Source organism: Manis pentadactyla, chromosome 12 (assembly GCF_030020395.1).
Source record: "Manis pentadactyla isolate mManPen7 chromosome 12, mManPen7.hap1, whole genome shotgun sequence".
Lineage (NCBI taxonomy): Eukaryota > Metazoa > Chordata > Mammalia > Pholidota > Manidae > Manis > Manis pentadactyla.
In genome coordinates this window covers 3,116,604-3,136,622 of record NC_080030.1, presented here as the reverse complement: position 1 = coordinate 3,136,622, position 20,019 = coordinate 3,116,604, and the positions used below count along the sequence as shown (strand labels likewise).

Below are 20,019 nucleotides of genomic sequence, written 5' to 3'. Positions count from 1 at the left end.
TGCGTGCGCCCCATCGGAATCTTCCTCATACAGCTCTTGTTTGTGGTGAGACCTTTCATTCTCTGGGCCTCCGCAGCCTCATCCGGAACCGGAGCTGCCTTGACATCTGCAGCCTGTCCTGCCAGGGATGGCGGCTTCCCTCCCTTTACCTTCTTGCTCACCCAGTGCCCTGAGAAGTGGGGGGTGAGAACCGGCCACCTGCCTCCAGGCCTTTGCCCTCAGGGCTCCCACTGCCTGGAACGCCCTGCCTCCCCACAGCCTCCCCACAGCCGTCTCCTGGGCAGGCTCCTTCTGTCATCCAAGTCTCAGCTCAAATGTCACCGCCTCAGAGTGGCCTCCTCCCATCTCCTAGCTTAAGTAGCCCCCGTCATTCCGTCTCCTGCCCCTGATGGATTTGTCTTCCTGCACTGGACTGGTCTCTGATATTACCTCATTTACCGGTTTATTTGTTGTCTGTCTGCCCTACCATGCTGTGGGGTACAGTGGGGGTGGACAGGGGCTCTGTCCCGGGCCCTTGGGCACCCATCACAGAGTGTGGCACACAACAGGTGCCCCATGAATTCCAGTGACCTATCAGTCTGACTTCGGAGTGGGGTAGGGATAAGGTGGCCAGGCCCAGAGATGCCTAGGGACCTGTCCAAGGTCACACAGCACCACACTTGGGTGGGGGCTCAGCGTCCTCGGGGCCGGCCCCGCCCCTCCCTGAGTCCCGGCCGGGCCAAGTGCCAGGTCGCCTGTCCCTCCGGCACCTCTGCTGGTAACCACGCGGCCGCCCCGGGTCGCCCAACTGGCCTGGTCAGGCTCAGCAGGGCACGGGAGGGCGGGAGAGGGGGCAGTGGAGGCGGAGGAAGGGGAGGGGCGCAGGGTCAAGGGGGGGGAGGGACGGGCTTCCAGGCCTGGCCGGCGCCCCGCAGCGGGGCCCAGGGGGCCTGGGCTGGTGGAAGAGGTTTGCTGGGGGAGAGGCTGGGAGGACGGGCGGGGACGCAACGGGGAGGAGGGAGACAGACCGAGGGGGAGATAGATCTGGAAAGACCTTGAAGGGCAGAGGGAGACATGGAGAGAGAACTGGTGGGGTGGGGGAGGTGAGGAAAGAGAGGCAGACAGACAGACGCAGAGACCCCAGAGGCCGAGGGCGGCGCGGACGGATGCCCGGAGAAGTCTCCGAGGCGAGACCTTGGGCGGAGCCTAGGGGTGCACGCGGCTCGCTCCTGCGGCTCCTAACGACAGAAAACACCTAAAACCCACGCAGGCCCTTGCGCGCGCCTCCCCGCCAGCCTGGCCCCCAGTGTCCCCATAGGATCTAGCTCATCGCACCCCTGGGTGCGCCCCTCCTCTGTTTCAGCACCTCCCAGGACTCCGGCGGCCCAGACCCACCTCTCTGGCTTCTCTGCGCTTTTCTCACGTTCTCATTGAATGTGCACTGAACACCTACTGTGTGCCAGACACCATCCTCAGCCCTGGGGGTTCGGCAGTGACCAAATCCCTATTGTCTCGAAACGGAGAGAACAAGGGAATATTTGTTGACTTAAGCTGTGCTGAGCGATCAATGCTGGGAGGAAAAAGCAAGCAGGAGAGGGGGTGGTGACGGCGGTGAGGGCAGAAATGTAGGGACAGTGTGTTCCAGGCAGAGGGAAAGGCCAGAGGTATTACCCGGCCTGGTCACCGTCAGGCACAGAGAAGAGGTCCAGAGCGGTAAGAACCAAGGCCAGGAGCAAGGGGAGGGGCCGCCTGTCTCAAGAGCACCCCACCCCCCAGCCCAGCCGCCTGCTGGACCCTGACTGTGCCTGGCGCCCCCATCCCTGACCTCCCCTCCCAGCCTGCAGCTCTGCCCACCCACACTGGGGCCAGAGCTTCTCTTTTAACAAAAATGGCTAGGATCCAGGGCCTCCGTTAGCTTGGACCTTCCTGCCTCCAAAGCCAGGCTCCCTTTTGTATATCCACGGGCAAGTCACTTTGAGTCTTGCCTCGGTTTGCTGACCTGTCAAATGGGGGAACTGTCAAGAATTAACTGAGAGATGCCAGGGAAGCTCTTGGCCAACACTGGGTCCCTAATAGATGTCCAGCAAAGCTGTTTAAGATTTCTATTTTTATGATTTGCTTTGCCTTCCCAATGATTTCTGGTCGTTCCTAGTGGGGCCAAGAGCCCCACCAGCAGAGGCCAGGAGCCCAGGCTGTGGCCCTGACTTGTTTTGTGATCTTGGTTTCCTGTCCTTCCTTCCTGGGGCCTCCGTTGGCCATCCCAGGGGGGAGAGAGCGCGGCTGACGAGAGCCCTGATCCCACCATCACCGCAGCTGGCATTTCTCTTTCTCCTCCAAGACGGCCTTCAAGCCCTGGACACCCAGAGGACTCGGGAAGAAGGGAAGGCCCCTAAATGTTTCAGGCAGCAGAGGTACCCAACCGGCCTTCGCGGTGAATGGTCCCTGGGCCTCTCACATAGCAGAGGGTCTTCCTGCCCGGCCGGGGAAGCCCCACGCCCTCCACCTCTCCCGAGCCTTGGAGGCCAAACCAGAAGCGGGCTGACTCTGGGGTGGGGGGGACTGCGCAGCTCTCGGGCCCAATTCTCAGGGTGCAGGAGGGACGTGCGTGGACAGGGGCCGAGACAGTCTCCTGCCTGCGGGGCCTTTGGGAATTTTCCGGCCCCGAGGACACTGGAACCACACCGTAACAATGGGGGAATCGAGGCACAGAAAGCGCCGGGGGTCCCTCACCCTCCCGCCGCGGCACGGAGCCCCTGCTGAGATCCTATGAGAGGGGGCGGGCCTCGGTTAGGGACCGGGCTGAGCCGGGCCCGGGAGGTCTCGGGGGGATGCGTTCGTCCGACCCCGGAGGCGCCCCTCCGCCCGAGCCCCGGGCCCCCGGGGCCGCGAGCTTAGCCCCTCCCCCCGAGCTTCTCCGCCCTCCCCCCGCCGTCTCCCCGCCCCCGCCTCGCGTTCCGCCCTCTCTCCCGACCCCCTCGTCCCCCCGCCCCTCCTCCGCCTCCCTCCCCTTCCTTCCGCCCTTCTCCCTCCCCTCCCCTCCCCGCGCCTCCCTGCCTCTCATTCTCCCCCTCCGCGTCCCCTCCATTTTCTCCCGCCCCCGCCGCCCCCTCCTCCCGCCTCATTAGGCGCGGCCGCGGCGCGGGGCCCATTAGCGGATCAATTAGCCGAGGTCGCCGGCGGCGCGGTCGTTAAGCGCGGGAGGCACCTCCGCCCGCCCCGGCTCCGCGGCCGCGGTGCGCGCCCCAGGCGCCTCTGGTCACCCTGCCCTTTGGGGCACCCGGACACCCCCCCCCCAAGCCCTGGGACAGGGGGCGGGGGCACCCCAGAGGGAGATCCCGAGGTCACTGACCTGTCCGTGGCTGGGCAGGACCCCCTCCTTCGGAGAAGACCCCAGGGTTGGGGGGCGTATCAGGTTAGTGACCCCCCCCCACCCGGGGCGCCCTTCATCTGCCGGCAACACCCGTCGTAATGTCAGCGGACAGCTATGAGCCCTTGCAGGCTTTCTGCTCCTTTTCGGAGCAGTTTCCCAGAAACCTGGATCAGACAGGCGACTCCGCTGGCCTCGGATCACTACCTGGGGTCGAGGCGCGTGCAAATTCAGGTCTGTCCCTAATAAATTTGCCAACATTTATTGAGTTGCCGCTATACGCAAATTAAAAAAAAACCCAGACCCCACACATCCCTTCTGTCTTGTTCTCTGTCACCTGTACATCCCTTCTCTGCTTTGTTCTCTGTCGTAAACACACCCAGTGACACACTGAATGTCTCCTTATTTACCTGCCCACCCGAACCAGGAGCGTAGGGGTTTCTGTCGGCTGTGGCCCTGGGTCTCCACGAATGAATGAATGTGCCAGGTTCTGCTGTAAGCACTTATATATGATCTTCATAAGGAGGGCTCATTCTGTGTTATACCCATTTTACAGAGACGGAAACCAAGACCCACAGTGGTAAAGCCGCTTGCCAAGGTCATGCAGCTGTGAGAGAAAGTCAGGATTTAAACCCACGCGGGAGACTCCGTGCCTGGAACCGTTATGCGGCATATTAATAATAACTGCTGTTACTTGTGTGGGGCCCTGGGGGGTGAGGGTGGGCACAGAAGCCTGCTTTGGGGAACATCAGGGGAGGCCCTCAGGAGACTTCTGGGAGTCTTGAATGATCAGAACCCTGGAGAGAGGGGTAAAAAAAAAATCACTGTTCTGGGTAAAGGGAACAACATGTGCAAAGGCCTCAAGTAAAAAAAAACAGCAAGATGGAAAAAAAACAGCAGCAACATGTTTCAACCTGGCTGCAGCCAGCTGAGAATGGTTGGAGGGGTGGGCAGCAGCCCTGACTTCGCAAGGTCTCGTGGGCCTAGGTGAAGAATTTAAAATTTATTCCGAGGGCCAAGGAGGCTAACGATAACCTATTTTTTATAATTTTAAAAAATTGTGAAATATAACACCCCAAAGAGTACAGATTGTAAGTGAACAATTTGATGAATTGTCACAAAGTGAGCACACTCGTGTAATCAGTCCCCAAGTTAAGGAACAAAATGCGAGCAGCCTGTTAGCAGAACCCTTCGCCCCTCCCCCATCCCAAGGGTGGCTGACACTATACGGCCACTCAGTCCTATTTTTGTCCTTTATATAAGGGGAATCACAACGTATGTACTCATTTGTACCCAGCTTTTGTTCTGCATTATGCCTGCGAGAGGCGTTGAGTGTGGTGAGGCCCATTCTTTTTCGTGGCTGCGTGGTATTCCACAGCAAGCCTGTCACGGTCTCTGGGGCCTGCTGTTTTTGGACAGCCAGAGGTTTCCAGCTGTGGGCAATACTGGCAAACGCCAGTGGCTCTGAACACTCTTGTACCATATCTGGTGGGTTCAAGTGGCACTGTCTGTTGGGGCACGTGTCCCTGTGGGGAATTGCTGAGCGCCAGCCTTCCCAAAATGTAACAGTTTTACGGTTTTACAATATACAGGGGTGGGCTCCAGCGGAGGGCTGATGAGGCCACCCAGTCCACTCTCCTCAGGGACATGGGACATTTCCCAAGGTCAGCAGCCTGGCCCCTCCACCCGTGTCCTGCCCCCCACTCCTTAGAACCCACTGAATGGGAGGCAGGTGAGATTTGTTTGGACTTTCGAAGTCCTTCTGGTGCTCCCCGGAGCCTGAGGGTGGAAATTCCATGCCATGCAGCCCACCTGGATTTGGTAAGGTCAGATGGCTGCCCTCAGCGCCTTGCCCCTGTCTGGCCCCATACCCTGGGTGGGCAGTCCAAGGTCCTTTGGCTCACGTGCGAGGTACACTTGGGAATCCCCTTTCCTCCTGGCTCTCCCCACGGCGGTCCAGCTTGGTTACAGCTGGGGGTGGCCTTCAAAGACTCCTCGTAAGGTCAAGGTTTAGCTGGGGGTGTGCGTTGTCTGATCTAGAAAAAGGATCAATGTGTGCGCATGCAGTGGGGATGGACTGTGCAGGAGAAAATGTCACTTCGGAGCCCTCTGGCCTAGGACTGATGAGAACCCAGCTCTGCTAATCTTCAAGCACCTGGGCCATGCTGTGTGACTGAGAGTCTACAGCTGACCCTCTCTGGTCTGTGCATCAAGTTCGAGAGACTATGCTTACAAGCTGGACTCACCTAGGATTCTCAACAGCCCCATCCTGTAACAGAGGAGGGAGCTCAGACATGAAGAAGTCCCCTCCTTCACTGGGAAGGGGAGGGCACCGCGGGCAGCCCGCAACACAGAGGCAGGAACACAGCAGCCAACCTTCTCACATCTTTATTTGAAAGGCACAGCTAAGCCCACCCTCGATACAGCATTCTCACTTCTCTCTGCAGAGATCACACGGCTGAACACAACAAAAGCTGACAGTCTAAAAGGCTATATACAGACACAGGCGTGGGTGTAGCTTTTTTTTTTTAAACATTTTTTTAATAACCCTTTTCTTAAAAGACACGCTAGTATACTGGAAAAAGGGAAAAAAATTTAAAAGAAAAACCAAGACAATTTGAGTACCCTCATCTTTATTCGGGGAGGGGAGCAGGGGGATTCTGGGCCGCCCACTCTGACCCCGTGCGTGCGTCCGGGCTAAGCTGGCTCCCCTCTGCCCCTCCTTGTGGGCTAGGGGAGAGGCCCAGATGGGTGTGGGCACGACTGAGCAGACGGGGGTGGGCTGGACAGGGAGGGGGAGACGTGGGGTGCCCAGGGTGGGAAGGGGCAGCTAGCGTTGTCTGCATGCAGTGCCAGGGTGGGAGGTGGGGTGTGTCCTGAGGGGGCCGGGTGGGCAGACTGTCAGTTACACGCATGTGGAACGGGGAAGTATGTGTGGGGGGTGCTGGGGTTTCTGGAGGTTCTGCTCCCTTCTGACCTGGCCTCTAGGCCTCAGCTTGTCTCATCTATGGTATCATCAGGTATTCACCCATTCAGGCTGCAGGGGAAGGGGCGGAGGCTGGGAGCAGGGGGCAGGGGCAAAGCTAGGGGGTGGCACACCAGCAGGTGGCCACCATAAATACTACCAGTCAGCCGATCCCAAGCTATACTGCGTCTTGCACTGAACCTTCCTCTCTCTGTGTCTGTCCCTCCCTTTTGGTCCCCCCACCCTCCCCATCCTGGCCGCCCGCTAATCCGACTTCTCGCCGTCATCCTCCTGGTGGGTGTCACCATCATGCCCGTTTTTGTCCTCCTTGGAGAGGTGGGCCTGAGAGCCCAGCGCGGACAGCGAGAGGAGGCCGGTGCCCCCGCTGACTGCCGGCAGCGACGGCGGCTGCAGCCCCACAGGCAGTGGGGTCAAGGGCAGGGCCAGAGCCTGCAGCTGGGACAGCTGGTGGGCTTGGAGCTGCTGCTGCAGGACAGGAGGGGGAGCGTCAGCCACCTCGAGCCCACCTGCCGCCCACCTACCCACCCGCGACCCCAGACGTACTCGGATGATGGAGTTCAGCTCGGGAGCAGTGACCTGCTTGGCTCTCTCGATGGCTCCCAAGACCTGCTGCTGGTGCTGGAAGGGTGTGGGGTGGAGAGGTGGAGAGAGGAGCCGGGCTGGGGTCTGAGGCAGAGCCCAGGAGATGTCCCCCGACCCTGCCACATTTTTTTTTCCCACCAGAAGCCCTCCAATTCCAGCTGTTGCTTTTCCCTAAGCTGCAGTTTTCATCTGGACAATGGGGACAAATGGGGACATGTAGAGGATGCAAAGGGGTTGGTGCCAGATACGCAGGCAAAGGTTCTGTGGATGAGTCCAAGAGAAACCCTGGATCACAACCATGTGCAGAGAAGTAAAAGTGCAGTGCACAACCTGGCCAACTGTACAGAGAAGTCCCTGATGCTGAGGGCTCAGAGACTGTGCTGAGGCCTACTAATCTTTCCTTCCACAACGAGGAAAGGCCCAGTGAATTCTGGCAGTGCTGGGGTATGAGTCTAGGTTCCGGGCAATTGCCCTCCACCCACCCACCAGCCCTCCCCCAAAGGCCATCTCTCTATTATCAGATGCTAGAATCTGCCCATCTCGCTTTTTGCGTTAGCCACCAGGAAGCCCGTCATGAAAGAAAAGTCTAAGTCTAGGTCTTTAGAGCCCCAAGAACCCCTTTCCTGGGGCTTTCATGGCATTCTTCTGGAACTGCCCATGGGCATGCACATCACCCAAGATAAGGGCAGGGATTAAAGAGGTGAAAAATAGCCAACAGTGAACCTGGCGGAGAGCAGGGCGGGCAGGGGCAGGGAGCCTGGTGCCCCTGGGTGCATAGGTACACGTGTCCATGTGTCAGTGTACATGCGCACATCTCTGTGTTTACATGTGTGCATAGCCACTCTGCATCTGCGTGTTCCTGTGTCTGTGGGTATGTGCAGCGCCCTCCCCGTACACACAGCCCCCTTGTCCATGGCCTGAAGGGGCCACAGGGTCCAGCAGATGGATCTCAGGAGGGTGAAAGGTAAAGCAAGACAGAGAAAAGATTCTGAGCGCCATGTTTGGCCCATCTGACATTTTTACTGGGGAAGTGACTCACTCAGTCCGGAATTACACAGCGAGGGGAGGCCCCTCTCTCCACAGCCCTGTGCCCCAGGGGTTTTTCAACCCTGGGGTTTCTCTGTCCTTGGGGATTTTCCTGCACAGGCTGGCTAGAGGCCTGGGAGACCCAGAGAGAGGCGGCATGTGCCCTGGTGTGCCCAGCATGCTGCTGCTCCTGATGGCTGCCAGGGGCAGGGCCTGGGGCAAGTTCACATCCATCTACCTTCTCCTCCCTGCAGCCACAGGGTGCCACTCACCTCTTGGGAAAGGTACGGTAGAACCTGGGCACAAATCCCGTTCAGCCTCTTGACGATTTCAGCCTGGAACACACAGACACTTCAGTCCCAGGCAGGGGGGCGGGCAGCAGGCACCCAGGGCAGGTGCAGACCCGCCCCTGCAGGCCTGGGGTTCTGCTAAGAGGCCAGCGCTGCCCAGGGTCAGAGCGGAACACCAAGCCTTAAGCACCCAGTCAGCAGCGAAGGAGGAATCCCAGGATGCTCAGGGCCCTGAGGCTAACAGGGCTGGACAGAATCCAGGCTCGGGGTCCGGCTGGCCCTGGAAAAATGATCTCTAGGGCCTGGTAGGTAGTGAGCGCTCCGTGGGAAGGAGGGAGGGAAGAGTGGGGGCAGTTGGCATCATTTTTTATGGCATCCTTCAGGGCACAGATGGCAAAAGCAGGGCTAGAGGGCCCGCGGCAGTCTGGGGGTCCCTGGCATGTTGGCGCGTGTCACCTTCCCCCACATTGGGAGACAACAGGGAGGAGGCGGCAGGTCCCGGGGAAAGTCTGCTCCTCCCCCTCAGGGAGATAAAACTTCCCAGGGAAGCCGAAGAATAGGAGTGTTGCTGGGCAGTAACAGGATAGCAGAGTGGCCTTGGTCCTCAGCCAGGGGGCGGGCTCCTACCTGCCCAGGGTGCGGGGAGAGGGGTGGGGGTGGGGGTGGGGGCGGTACCTGCTTGTGCATCTCAATGTTCAGACCGTAGGACATCTCGTAGTACTGCGTGGGGGGAGACAGAGAGAGAGAGACATGGAGGGGGGCCACAGATGGGGGGCTAGAGACAGAGGGAGAGGGGAAGCAGAGAAGGGAGAAAGCGGGAGGGCAGGAGAAAGGGGGACACGGAGGGAGAAGGCAGTGGGAGAGGTGGCGGGCTGTTCTGGGGGGGCGGCTGGGAGAGCTCTAGGGCCCCGGGCCCCGCCTCGCTCCCCCGGTTTCTGGAATAATTAGAGACAGTGTCCAACACACACACACTCACACACATTCCAGGGCTAATCTTTTATCTTTATGTGTCTTGTCTGCGGGTGGCCCCAGACTCCAGGGAAGTTTGCCTTCCTGGGTATAAATGAGCATAAACAAAGCCTGCTGGTCTGGCTCTGGGGCCAGGAGGTCCCCCACCCCCACCCAGTGCCCCTGATCTGACCCTTTCCCCTCCCCTGCTCTAAACCTTCCTATGGCTCCCCATCACCTGGGGTGGGGGAGAGGCCAGGTTCGTTTCCAGGCCTTGGTGTAGTTTCCCTGTCTCTGCCAAGCAGGCTCCTATTCGTTTTTCAAGAACCCAGCTGCGATGCCCCATTCTCCACTTCAGGTGGTGGCCCCCCTCTGCAGTCCCCCAGCCCCCCTCTCTCTCTGCCTTCAGCCTCATCCCTCAGGGGCCAGGGGGTCAGTGTCTGGCTCTGTCTCCCTCACAGCCTGGGAGAGCTGGGCTCTGGGCTGCACCGAGGCAGAAATCACCACCCGGTGGGGATGAAATCACACACATGATTCTGGCGGTGTGCATGGGCACGGTCTCAAATGTCAGGCCAGAGCATGCAACGCTCCCCCCACCAACCTCAAAGGCCGTCAGCCTCCTGCCTCCGTCAGTCCCCAGGAGCCCTCATCCCCCAGGCTGGGCGCGGAGGGGTTAAGCGCTGGGATGCCAAGGCCTCCCAGGGCAGGGAGGGATTCAGCTGTGCCCCCACGTTCCTGGCCTTCACAGCCCTGCCTCCTCTGCTGCCAAGGACAGCCGGGGACCTGGCAGGCCCAGGCTGCAACCCGGGGGTTTGGCACCTCGGCCACCGCCTGGGCGGGCAGCCAGGCCAGTGAGGCAGCCTTGGGCTGGCTGAATGGAGAGCGGGGCCTGAACCCTCGCACACCCCAGAGGACGTGGCCGGGGTGGCCAGGGGGTGCGGCCAGCAGCTGCCGGTGGCGGAGGAGCGTCTGGGGTCCCCCGCCTGGGGTGGCTTACCATCACATAATGACGCTGCATCTCCGATTTCTCGCTGGCCAGCTTGTCACATTCGAGCTTCAGGCTGAAAACAAAGGAGGGAAAAGGGGTGGGGCCCAGGCCAAGGTCCCCCCGTTGTGCAGGGGAGGCCAGACTTGGGTGGGAGACAGATTCGTCCTCCTCGGTGGGGAGGGGGCAGGGGGAGCTTCAGGCCCCCCAACTGCAAAGTGAGGACTGAGGAACCAGCCTTGCGGCTCTGGTCCTGCATAAAGTGATGGAAATAAAGTCAGACCAAACACCCTGAGACTGGGTCAGCCAAGGATGTGAAGAACCTTCTCCCTGGCCCCAAACCCGATGAGGTCACTTTTATTTTACAGATGATGCAATGGAAGCCCAGAAAGGCTGAGGAACTGGCTCAAGGTCACACAGCCAGAAAGCTGGCTTCCAAGGCCACAATCCCAGCCACTGGGGAAAACTCTCTAGCCGCGAAGGAAGCAGTAGAAACTGCGAGGGGGCTGAGGAGAGCGTGTGGCTGGTAGGGCTCTGGGTCCAACGCACCAAGGACGCTTCAAGGAGGCCCAGACCCTCTCGGGGGCCTTGATTTCACCGGGGGCAGAAGTTCCACTGCTGGGTACTAGGGATAGTGGCTCACTGGCCTCTCTCAGGCTCCCCCAGCAAGGATGAGCTGAGGGCATTTCTCAAAGTTCCCCATGAGGGTGTCAGGTAGAAAGCTGACTGCACAGACTCAGGCTAGACGGACTGGGTTCAAAGTTCAGCCCTGCTACTTCAGATGTGTGACTCTGGGCAAACGCCTCTACCTCTCTGGGCCGCGATCTCCACTGGTGTTAAGTTCCAATGTCCCGGGCGTGGGTTGGTGAGGACGTACATTACGACAAGGAACATTTTTTAGAACAGGGCCTGGCATAGAGGAAGCACTCAATAAACGCTTGCTGATCTTACAGTCACCTCAGGACCCTGGGCTTCGATTCCTCCAGACGGGCCATGACTTGTACCCCGCAGTTCAGAGGTCAAGCAGCAGCCGGTGTCATGGCGGCCCCGAGTTTCTTTTCTCTCTCGTTTTCTTTAAAAATGTGCATTCGTTGACACAGTTAAAAAGGCAATCGGGCAGTTTCAACCCCAACTCTGGATTTCTGGCCCTTGTGGAGGGCCTGGTGGATCCAGGGTGTGCTAACATGGTGGGACCCCTCATTGTATAAAGAAGCCCAGATCCAGCAGATGGAGACCCCAAAGCTTATCAGAGAGGGGCCCAGCTTATGCCAGGTCCCACGGCACCCGTCAGCAACGTGATCCTTGGCCTCTGGGACCGGGTCGGCCCCAGTGCTCCCTGAGAGGGGGGGCATGGGCCAGGCAGGGAGGGGGAGCCCCCTGGAGGGGTTCAGGAAGGCCAGGCCTGCCGGGCCAAGCTCCTTACCCTGCACAGCGTAGGCCAAGAACACAGTTCCTGGGGCCTGCCCTTTTACTGCCTGCACCTCGGTTTCCCCATCTTCAAAATGGGCACAGTAATGGAGTGATTGAACAAGGGGGTGTGTTTGGTACTTAGTACACGGGAAGCATGGGAAGTACCCCCAAAATGTGAGATGTTTGTAAACATGTCTATATCTATATATACCTTGTTATTCCTCTTTCTTCCTGGAGAAAACCCAGGCTCCTCAAGGGGCATATTTACGTGGGTCTACTGAGGTCCAAGAGGGGTCTGATGTCCCACTGGGACTCACAACCAAGGAACCCCTTCTGATTCCCAGGCCAGCTCCCCGCCATATTAGACCCTTGAGAATCTGCATTCTTCAACCCAGAGATTGGGTGCCAATCTCAGTTCTGCCCCGTTCTGCTGTGTGTCCCCAGGAAATCCTTAACCTCTCTGGGCTTAAGTTTCTCTAGGGGTAATAGAATGATAATAATAGCTCCTTCCTTTTAGATTCCAGCACTAGGCAGATCCTTTTAGAAATGTCAGAAAATTAAATCCGGGAGACTGTTGCATACCAGGCACCCTTCCCCCAAAACCAGGCAGAGGAAGCTGTAACAGGCTACAGGAATTTTTCTTTGGCGGGTAGGGAGATGTAGGGTCCCAGGTGAGTTGCTGAGAGCTCTTTTATCCAGTGGGGCTGGGGGTAGGGCTGAGGAAAGGGGCTTTGCAGCCATACAGCTGAGCCTTTGGGCAAACTATTTAACTTCCTGTGCTTCTGTTTTCTCATCTGCGAAATGGGCTGTTCCAAAGACTAAATAGGTTTACAGAACAGCCCTGCCACGTAAGAGGCCACTCTGCACCTGTATTTCCCAAACACATGTGTGCGGCAGTAGCCACAGCCTCCCCTCCAGCCCCTGGCCATTTGCACACAGGCTCCCCCTTCTCCCGGAGCTGGGACCCCCGCCCCCCAGCTCACCTGTGGTACTGAGCCTGCAGAAGCTGAAACTCATCTTTGATCCGGTCGCAGGAGTCGGAGGTGGTGAATTTGAGTTGCTGGGGTAGGTGTGAGGAGCCCTGTGGGGAGGGGGCGCCGGGTCAGGGCCAGGCGGCCGCCCCCCTCCCCTCACCCGGCTCCCCGGAGGCCCGAGGCTGTAGCCGCGCAGCTGCAGTGCCCCCCCACCCGTCCCACTTCCCGGGCTCGTGTTTACAGCCCCTGGTGAGGCCCCCGCCCTCGCTTCCTGCCCCCGCCTCTCCCGGGGGAAGACCAGGGGGGTGGGTGCGCCCGAGGCCGCCTCATCCCCGCCACCCCCGGGCTGTGGGGGTGCATTTGCAGGCCCGCCCTTGATGAGGGGCAGGGCGCGCCCTCTACCGCCCCTCCAAAGCGCCGGGAGGGGGGGATGCCATCCGACCGCCCCAACTGCCCGTGGCAGCGAGGAGAACGCGTCCTAGAGTCTCCCTCCCGAAGTTGGGGGGGAGCGAGGCCTCCCCGCAAAGTCCCTTTGGGGGAGGGGCCTCCCTCAGCACCCGAAATCTTACGGGGGACCCCCACCCTAGATACCCAACACCAACACCCTTACTCCCGGCCAAGCTCTTCAGGGAGGGGTGCGCCTCGATTTTCCCCCACTCCCAGGCTCGAGGCCAAGGCCGCCCGAGGCCCTGCCTGGGGGGTCGCAGGGTTCAGGGATTTGGGGGGCCCCGGGCGGGGAGTTGGAGGGGATCCGGCCTGGGAGCAAGGGGGTGCTCTGGGCCCGGAAGCTGGGAGGGGGGCCGGGAGACGGGGGGATGGGGGAGCCCAGGAGCTGGCGGCAGTGGGGGCGGGGGATTAGCGCTGGGCCCGGAGCTGGAGGGGAACCCGGCCCAGGAGTTGGGGGGAGGAGCGAAGCAGGGACTGGGGGGATGGCCCCGCCAAGAACTGGGGTTGGGGCACAGGGCCGGGACCTGGGGGGAATGGCCCGCCTAGGAAATGGGGGTGCTGAGCTCGGACGTGGGGGAAGCGCAGGACGCGGCTGGGGGGAAGAGCGCAGGACGCGGGGTGGGGGGGGTGAAGCCGGACCTGGGTGGGGAATGGCCCGGCAGGGAACTGAGGGTGCCGGGCGCGGAACAGACTTGGGGGGGCGCAGGGCCTCGACCTGGGTGGGTAATGGCCCGTCCGGGAACTGGGGGTGCGGGGCGCGGGCCTGAACCTGGAGGGGGGCGCAGGACGCGGTGGGGGGGGCTCCGGGCCGGCGGGCCCCGCTTACCGAATGCCTGCTTTGTGGAAACATCATGTCAGTCGCGGCGGGGGGCGCGGATTGCGCCCCGGCTGTGCGCCCGGCTCGGGCGGCTCAGGGCGCCGGGCGGCCGCGCCTTTGTCCCGGCGCCGATCGGCAGCTCCCGGGGCCGCCGCCGCCGCCTCGCGCGCCGGGCCTCGCCCGCTTCCTGCGCCCCCTCCCCGCGCGCCGGGCCCCGGCGCGCCCCGGGCCCCGCTTCCTGCGCGCCCGGCGCCCGTCCCCGCCTCCCGCCGCCCGGCCGCCGCTCCTATTGTCTAATGGCGGCGACGCCGGCGGTGCCGCGGCCTGGGTGCGCGGAGGCTCGGCTCCACCTGCTGCCGCCGCCGCCGCCGCCGCCGCCCGGGCCCGTGCGCGCCGCCGAGGGGGGGGGCGCGCGCCCGGGGAGGCCTGCGGATCCCCACCCAGCCCGCCTCCCCCGGGCCGGCCGGCCGGCGCGGTGACCTTGGGCACGGCGCGCCCCCGCCCCGCGCGCCCGCCGCTGCCCCTCCCGGCCGGCGGGCCTTGGCGCCTGCCTGGGCCTCGATTTACCCATCCCTCAAACAGGGGGGCCCATGGCCCCCATCTAAACGGCCGGCTCTGTCATGGCGCGACCTGGACGCGTGCCAGGGACATGCTCTGTAACCTCGGCTCCCGGCCCTTCTCTCCCTGAGCCCCCGTTCCCTCTCCTGTTGAAGGACAGCAGTCCAACCGCCGACTGCCTGAGAGCCCTTCCTTCAACAACAGCGTTTTATTGAGCGCCTACTGTGTGCCAGGGCCTGTTACAGGACGTGGGGGTGGTGGTGCAAAGTCCCCACTCTGGGGGAGGGGACAGACTCACAGGAGCCAAACCCGTGGCGGGTCAGGCGGTGGAAATGGCTACGGAGAACATACAGCAGGGGCAGGAGGTGCTTTTTAAACAGCGGCAGGACCGGGAGGGCCTCCTTGGCCACAGTGAGGACCTTGGCGGCATCAGGGAGCCGAGAGCGGCCTGGCCGGTGGTGCTTATTCAAGAAGGCAGGCACGGCAAGCGCAAAGGCTCTTAGGCAGCACCGGGCGTGCGGAAGCACGGCTGGAAATCAGGGCAGGGCCCTCAGCCACGGGCATTGGCGAGGGTGCTGCTCCCAGGAGGGCCTGGGCTCGAGTAAATGATCTGCTGAAAATCACTAGTCATTTTTGAACAGGGGGCCTGGCAGTTTTTTGTTATGCCTTGGGCCCTGCAAATTCTGAAGCTGGTGATGGGAACAGAGCTGGTGGGCCTCAGAGGACCTGAACTCCTATGCAGAGGAAGGTGGGAGCCCTGGAGGGCTGTGGGCAGGGTAGGGGGGACCTGACTCTAGTTTCAGTAGGATTTCTCGCTGCCCTGTAAAGGGCAGGCCTCCAACAAGCTGTAAAGCTGGGAAGTGCTAAGTATACTCTTTCTTTCTTTTTTAATATACAGTTAATCATTGCCAAGAATGCAGCTTGCCCCCCATTCTCGGGGACTGTAACTTCTTTGGGCCTTGGGTTTTCCCATCTGTAAAATGGAGAGTTAGGACCCCAGTCACTTTTCCTGGGCAGATGAAGGGCGGGGTGTGCTGCTGTGAGATGGACAAGCACAATGGGAGACCCTCCCCTGACCCCACCACCCAAAAAAAGCCCTTCAAAAGAATGATACTTGAATGCAATATTTAAAAAAATAACACCAAAAAATAAATTCATGACATGCAAAATACCAACCTGTGACATTAACTAGTGGGGCTGGAGAGAGTTGTGACAATGTGGGGTACCCCTACCCTGACCCTGAAAGGGAAATGGAACCAACTTTGGGAAAGCTCTGAGGTATTTATTTTGGGTTCTGGAGTGGGCAGACCCCACAAATCATGCAGGGCTTTTTGTTCCAAAACGATTAGGAATTTTGAGGTGGTGGCCACAGAGCGTTTAACCAAGCAGGGGGCCCTTCCTAGAGCATGGGGCCCCATAGGATTGCACAAGTCACAGGCCTGTGAAACCAGGCCTGCTCCCCATCTCCTCCCACTCCGTGGGGACTAGACAGCCTTTCTCCTGGGAGGCCACCTGCATCTGACCCTCATTTAGGCCGGCACCTCCCAGTGTCAGGGCACTTGGTGGCCAAAGTCTCCCATTTGGCAGCCCCCCTTGGGTCTTAGACACAGACACCCCCTGCACGGTGGGCTCAGCACATGTAGAGAAGCCCAGAGTGTGACCAAACCAGGAATAATACTAAACCAGCCAAGCTGTCTGTATTTTCACTATGTGCCAGGCCCTGCCTGAAGCATGTTAACCCATTTGGCCAAAATCACGTAGCTGGTAGGTGGCAGAGCTAGGACGCCAGACCAGCCACTTGGGCCTTTGAACGCTACGCAAAACTGCCTCTCCAGATGGGGCATGAAGGCAGAGCATGGCGGGACCTTGGCTGGAGAGGGCCGGGAGTCCAGAGGGACGCAGGACCCTGCATTCTGGACCGAGGAGCTCGGGTTTTACCTGGAGGGCACTAGGGAGCCTAGGAGGCTTTAGGGCAGGGTCTCTCTGTCAGCCTCTGCACTCTTGACATTCCTCTGTGGGGCCATCTGGGGCACCGTGGGGGCTTGAGCGGCCTCTGTAACCCCCACCTACCCAATTCCAGGAGCACCTCCGTGCCCAGTCTTGATAAGCAGAAACATGTGCAGACACTACTGAGTGTCCCTGGGGGGCAAAATTGCCACCAGCTGGGAAGTCCTGGCTTAGAGCAGTGAGATCCTGCCAGGGCCTGTGGTGGGGGGTTCTCGCTGGTTGTCATAAGGGAGGAGGGCATGGGGGGAGGCCTGGAGATCCAGGGGTAGGGGCGTGTCTAGGAGAGGGGTAGCTGCCACCCCATACGAGCTACCACATCCCCAACTCCTGGGGTCTACATCCTGGTCTTCCGTCCACTTGGGGTTCTCAGGGCCACTCTGGAGCCAGGTTGGGGTGGGGATCTGTCTCATGTGTCCAACCGTCTGAGACCAGCCTTGCAGCCCACTTACAAATGAGCGCTGGGCCCCACGGCCTCTAGGGCAGAGCCGGGCGCTGGCTGGCGCGTGATGGATGGGGCTGCATGGCCATTAATCAGAGGCAGGGAGGAAGCAGGTGGCCGCCGTGCGGCCCGGGGACCTCCCTCTGGTGGGGCTGGGGCCTCAGCTGTCCTGATCTGGGTTCAAGCCTCTGGCCTGCCGTAACTGGCTGGTGACCTGGGGCAGTGTGAGGTCATTCTGCACACTATACCCCCACCCCCACAAATGCAGCTACTATTCATTCACGACCTCAGTAAATACTTCCTGCACCGTGTGCCAAGCATGACTCTAAATGGGGTTTTGCAGCAACAACTAAGGCGGACAAAACCCTTGGTCTTGCGGATAGGACAGGTTTTGACAACTTGCCTCAGGTCCCCCCTCTACCCGTAGCCCCCCAGGGCCCCCATTTTGCACGCCAGCCATGTATGACTTGCCCCATCCCCTCCCGTCCCTCCTCTCATCTCTCTCCCGGTCAGTCACTCTGCTCCAGCCTCACAGCCTCCTCCTTGCTGTTCCTCCCACAGGCCAGTCGGTCCTGCCCCAGAGCCTTTGCAGGGGCTGTTCCCTCTGCAGGGGACACATCTCCAAATCTGAATTTGGCTAATTCCTTTGTCTCCTTCCAGTCTTGGCTTCAACATCACGTCCTCAATGAGGCCTGTCGTGACTCCCCTATTAATTCTGGCAGGACTAAGACTAGGATGAGTGGCCTTTCAAGTGAGGCGCTTTCTGCAGGCGGGACATTTAAGGAGGTAGGCAGAAATCTCAGTCAACATAATAAACACTACTTTAAGGCAATCTGTGTTGTTATTGTGGTCAAATACACACAGAATGTACCATGAGAGACATTGAATACATTCACAGTGTTGTGCACCCACCACCTCTGTCCAGTTCCAGAACATTCCATTCCATCCCCCAAAAAGGAAACCCTTTCCCCATGAGCAGTCACTCCCTATCCCCTGCCTTAGCCCCCAACACCCACAGACCCACGTTCTGTCTATGGATTCGCCTGTTCCAGATGTGTCACACGAATGGGCTTGCACACTATGTGGCATGTGTGTGTGGTGTCAGGACCCTGTGTTCAGGACCCGTCCACGGTGTGATGTGTCCAGTGTCACTCCTTTTCGTGGCTGCGTGGTGCTCCATGCATGGGTGGCCCACACTACACTTACCCATCCATCTGTTGATGGAGACTTGGGGTGTTTCTTCCTTGACCATTGTGGGTCACGTTACTCTGGACGTTTGTACACAAGAACGTTTTCATTTCTCTTGGACACATAACCCGGAAGTGGAATTGCTGGGCCATATGGCTATTCTGGGTTTAATTTTTTGAGGAGCCACTGAACTGTTTTCCACAGTTGCTGCCCCACTTTTACCTTCCTCACCAGCAGCACTTGAGGGTTCCATCTTCTCCACATCCTGGCTGACGCTTCTTATGGTAATTTTTAAAAATATAATACCTGTTCGAGTGGGTGTGAGGTGGTACGTCATCGTCATTCTGATGTGCGTAACGCAATATTTGAACAAATCAGAGTTAATGGGAAAATGTCCACAATGAACAAAATGTCGAAATTTTAGATAAAAATGGGACCCAACCCTGCTCTTGACAGGCACCTCACCAGCTCCCCTCCTCCCAACCCTGGGGCGGCTGCCCCTGGCCCCCAGCTTTACCCTCCCCACACCTGGACCGGGTTCAACATTTTCTTTGCTCTGGAGGAGTCATGTCCCTCTGACATAGGATGCATTTTAGGTGCTGATTGGGTGGGTTTTCTCCACCTCTGGAAGGCCAGTTCCAGGAAGCAGCGGTTTGTGCCTGCCTTCGGTACTGCTGGACCCCCAGCCCCAGGACCCATGCCCGGCTCAGAGCTGACTAAATGGGGAATGGGGGAGTGGATGGATGGATGACTGAAGGAATGAGTGGTAAGGATCCGTGGGTTTGGGGATGAATCTTATGAGATAGGCCCCCAAGAGCATTTAGCCACGTGGCGGGCACATGACATTCCAAATTCAACGCTATGGCCTCTGGCTGGTGAGGCTCTGAGCATGACATGCCACAAACAGCAGTTCTTCCCCCACCAGACCCTTGGGAACAAACCCACCAACCCAAATCCTTCTTTATTGTATCACCCATGCTTTGCATGCTTTACTTTAAATAGTAGTTAGAGGGGCTGTGATACATCCTGTTGTTTGTGTATTTTGCAATCTCTGTCTTCTTCTCCATTCCCAGAACTCAGCCACACGACAAGCATGTATTGAGCACCTACTGTGTGCCTGACCCTGTAGGGATGCCATCACCCACACAGACCCCAGTCTTAACGGTCTCACAGGGGAGCTGAATGTCAATAACAGAACTACACAAACAGCTACACTGTTCTGACCCATCAGCAAACCCCTGGGTTCCAGCTTCACAAATACACCCAGATGCACCTGCCTGCTATTTAGGAGCCCCCCTAGAGGCGCCCTGGGTCATTTGCAGGGTCCCCACCATTCTCTGAGCACTTCCTGACGTTCTGGCCTCATGAGGTGCTCAAGCTCATTTTGTCCTTTACCTGCCCTGGCCCTGGTGTCAGCTGTCTCTCCAAGGAGCCTGGTTCCTTTTCAGGGAGAATGGTGTTTAGAAACCAAGACCTGGGTTCTGGGTGTGCTCAAACTAATGGGGCTTTGTTGCCCCCAGGCCCTTCCAGGGAGCAGAGCTGAGAAATGCACATGCACATATTCACATATTAATGTCTAAATCTACCTGCCATTTATCTATCTATCTATCTATCTATCTATCTATCTATCTATCTATCTGTCTATCTATCTATCATCTGCCATCTATGGTAGACAGGAACTGTGACTTCACATTGCTGTCTCTGGTTCCATTCCACCATCCCAGGATTTTTCCTTTCCTTCTTTCCACATTTTCACTGCTTCTCCAGCAGCGGGAACCCGGCTCAGAGGGGGAGCTTTAAACACAGAAATGAGGTCATGTCCCTCTGTGGGCTCCCTAATGCACTTTATTATTACTGTTTACAAAACAAACTATAATTTTGTGTGAAGTTCTCACAGATGGAAACTAAATTGAGTATTTATTCTGTACCTTACATTGTACCATGTATTTCAATGGCCTGTTTAGTGCAACATAAAGAAACGCACAATTTTTGGCTTGCTTGTGGCTTACATTTAAA

General features: G+C 58.9%; 1 protein-coding gene and 1 long non-coding RNA gene across 3 annotated transcripts; one reads left to right on the top strand and one right to left on the bottom strand.

The window, feature by feature from the left end:
• Positions 1–1,376: 1,376 nt before the first annotated feature.
• Positions 1,377–4,412, top strand: LOC130679992 (uncharacterized). The gene is made up of 3 exons (XR_008992982.1): positions 1,377–1,692; positions 2,244–2,390; positions 3,903–4,412. It is a non-coding gene; the product is annotated as an uncharacterized LOC130679992 (long non-coding RNA).
• A 1,306-nt stretch (positions 4,413–5,718) lies between these two features.
• TLE5 (TLE family member 5, transcriptional modulator) lies at positions 5,719–14,097 on the bottom strand. 2 transcript variants are annotated; one of them, XM_036890877.2, is made up of 7 exons: positions 13,821–14,097; positions 12,557–12,654; positions 10,176–10,239; positions 8,906–8,950; positions 8,213–8,275; positions 6,876–6,950; positions 5,719–6,794 (listed from the first exon to the last, which is right to left on the bottom strand). In XM_036890877.2, exons 1-7 carry the CDS (start codon positions 13,845–13,847, stop codon positions 6,576–6,578), a joined length of 591 nt encoding a protein of 196 aa, XP_036746772.1. In that variant the 5' UTR covers positions 13,848–14,097; the 3' UTR covers positions 5,719–6,575. The 2 variants fall into 2 exon arrangements, with proteins under 2 accessions (XP_036746772.1, XP_036746771.1); XM_036890876.2 differs by having other exon boundaries at positions 5,719–6,797; positions 13,821–14,090.
• Between the last annotated feature and the right edge of the window lie 5,922 nt (positions 14,098–20,019).

Coding starts and splice junctions, on each gene's coding strand:
- TLE5 (XM_036890876.2), bottom strand. CDS start 13,847: ATGATGTTTCCACAAAGCAGGCATTCG. Junction 8,951..10,175: donor TGCAGCGTCATTATGTGATG/GTAAGCCACCCC, acceptor CCCCCCACGCAG/TACTACGAGATGTCCTACGG. Junction 6,951..8,212: donor TACCGTACCTTTCCCAAGAG/GTGAGTGGCACC, acceptor ACACCCTTCCAG/CACCAGCAGCAGGTCTTGGG.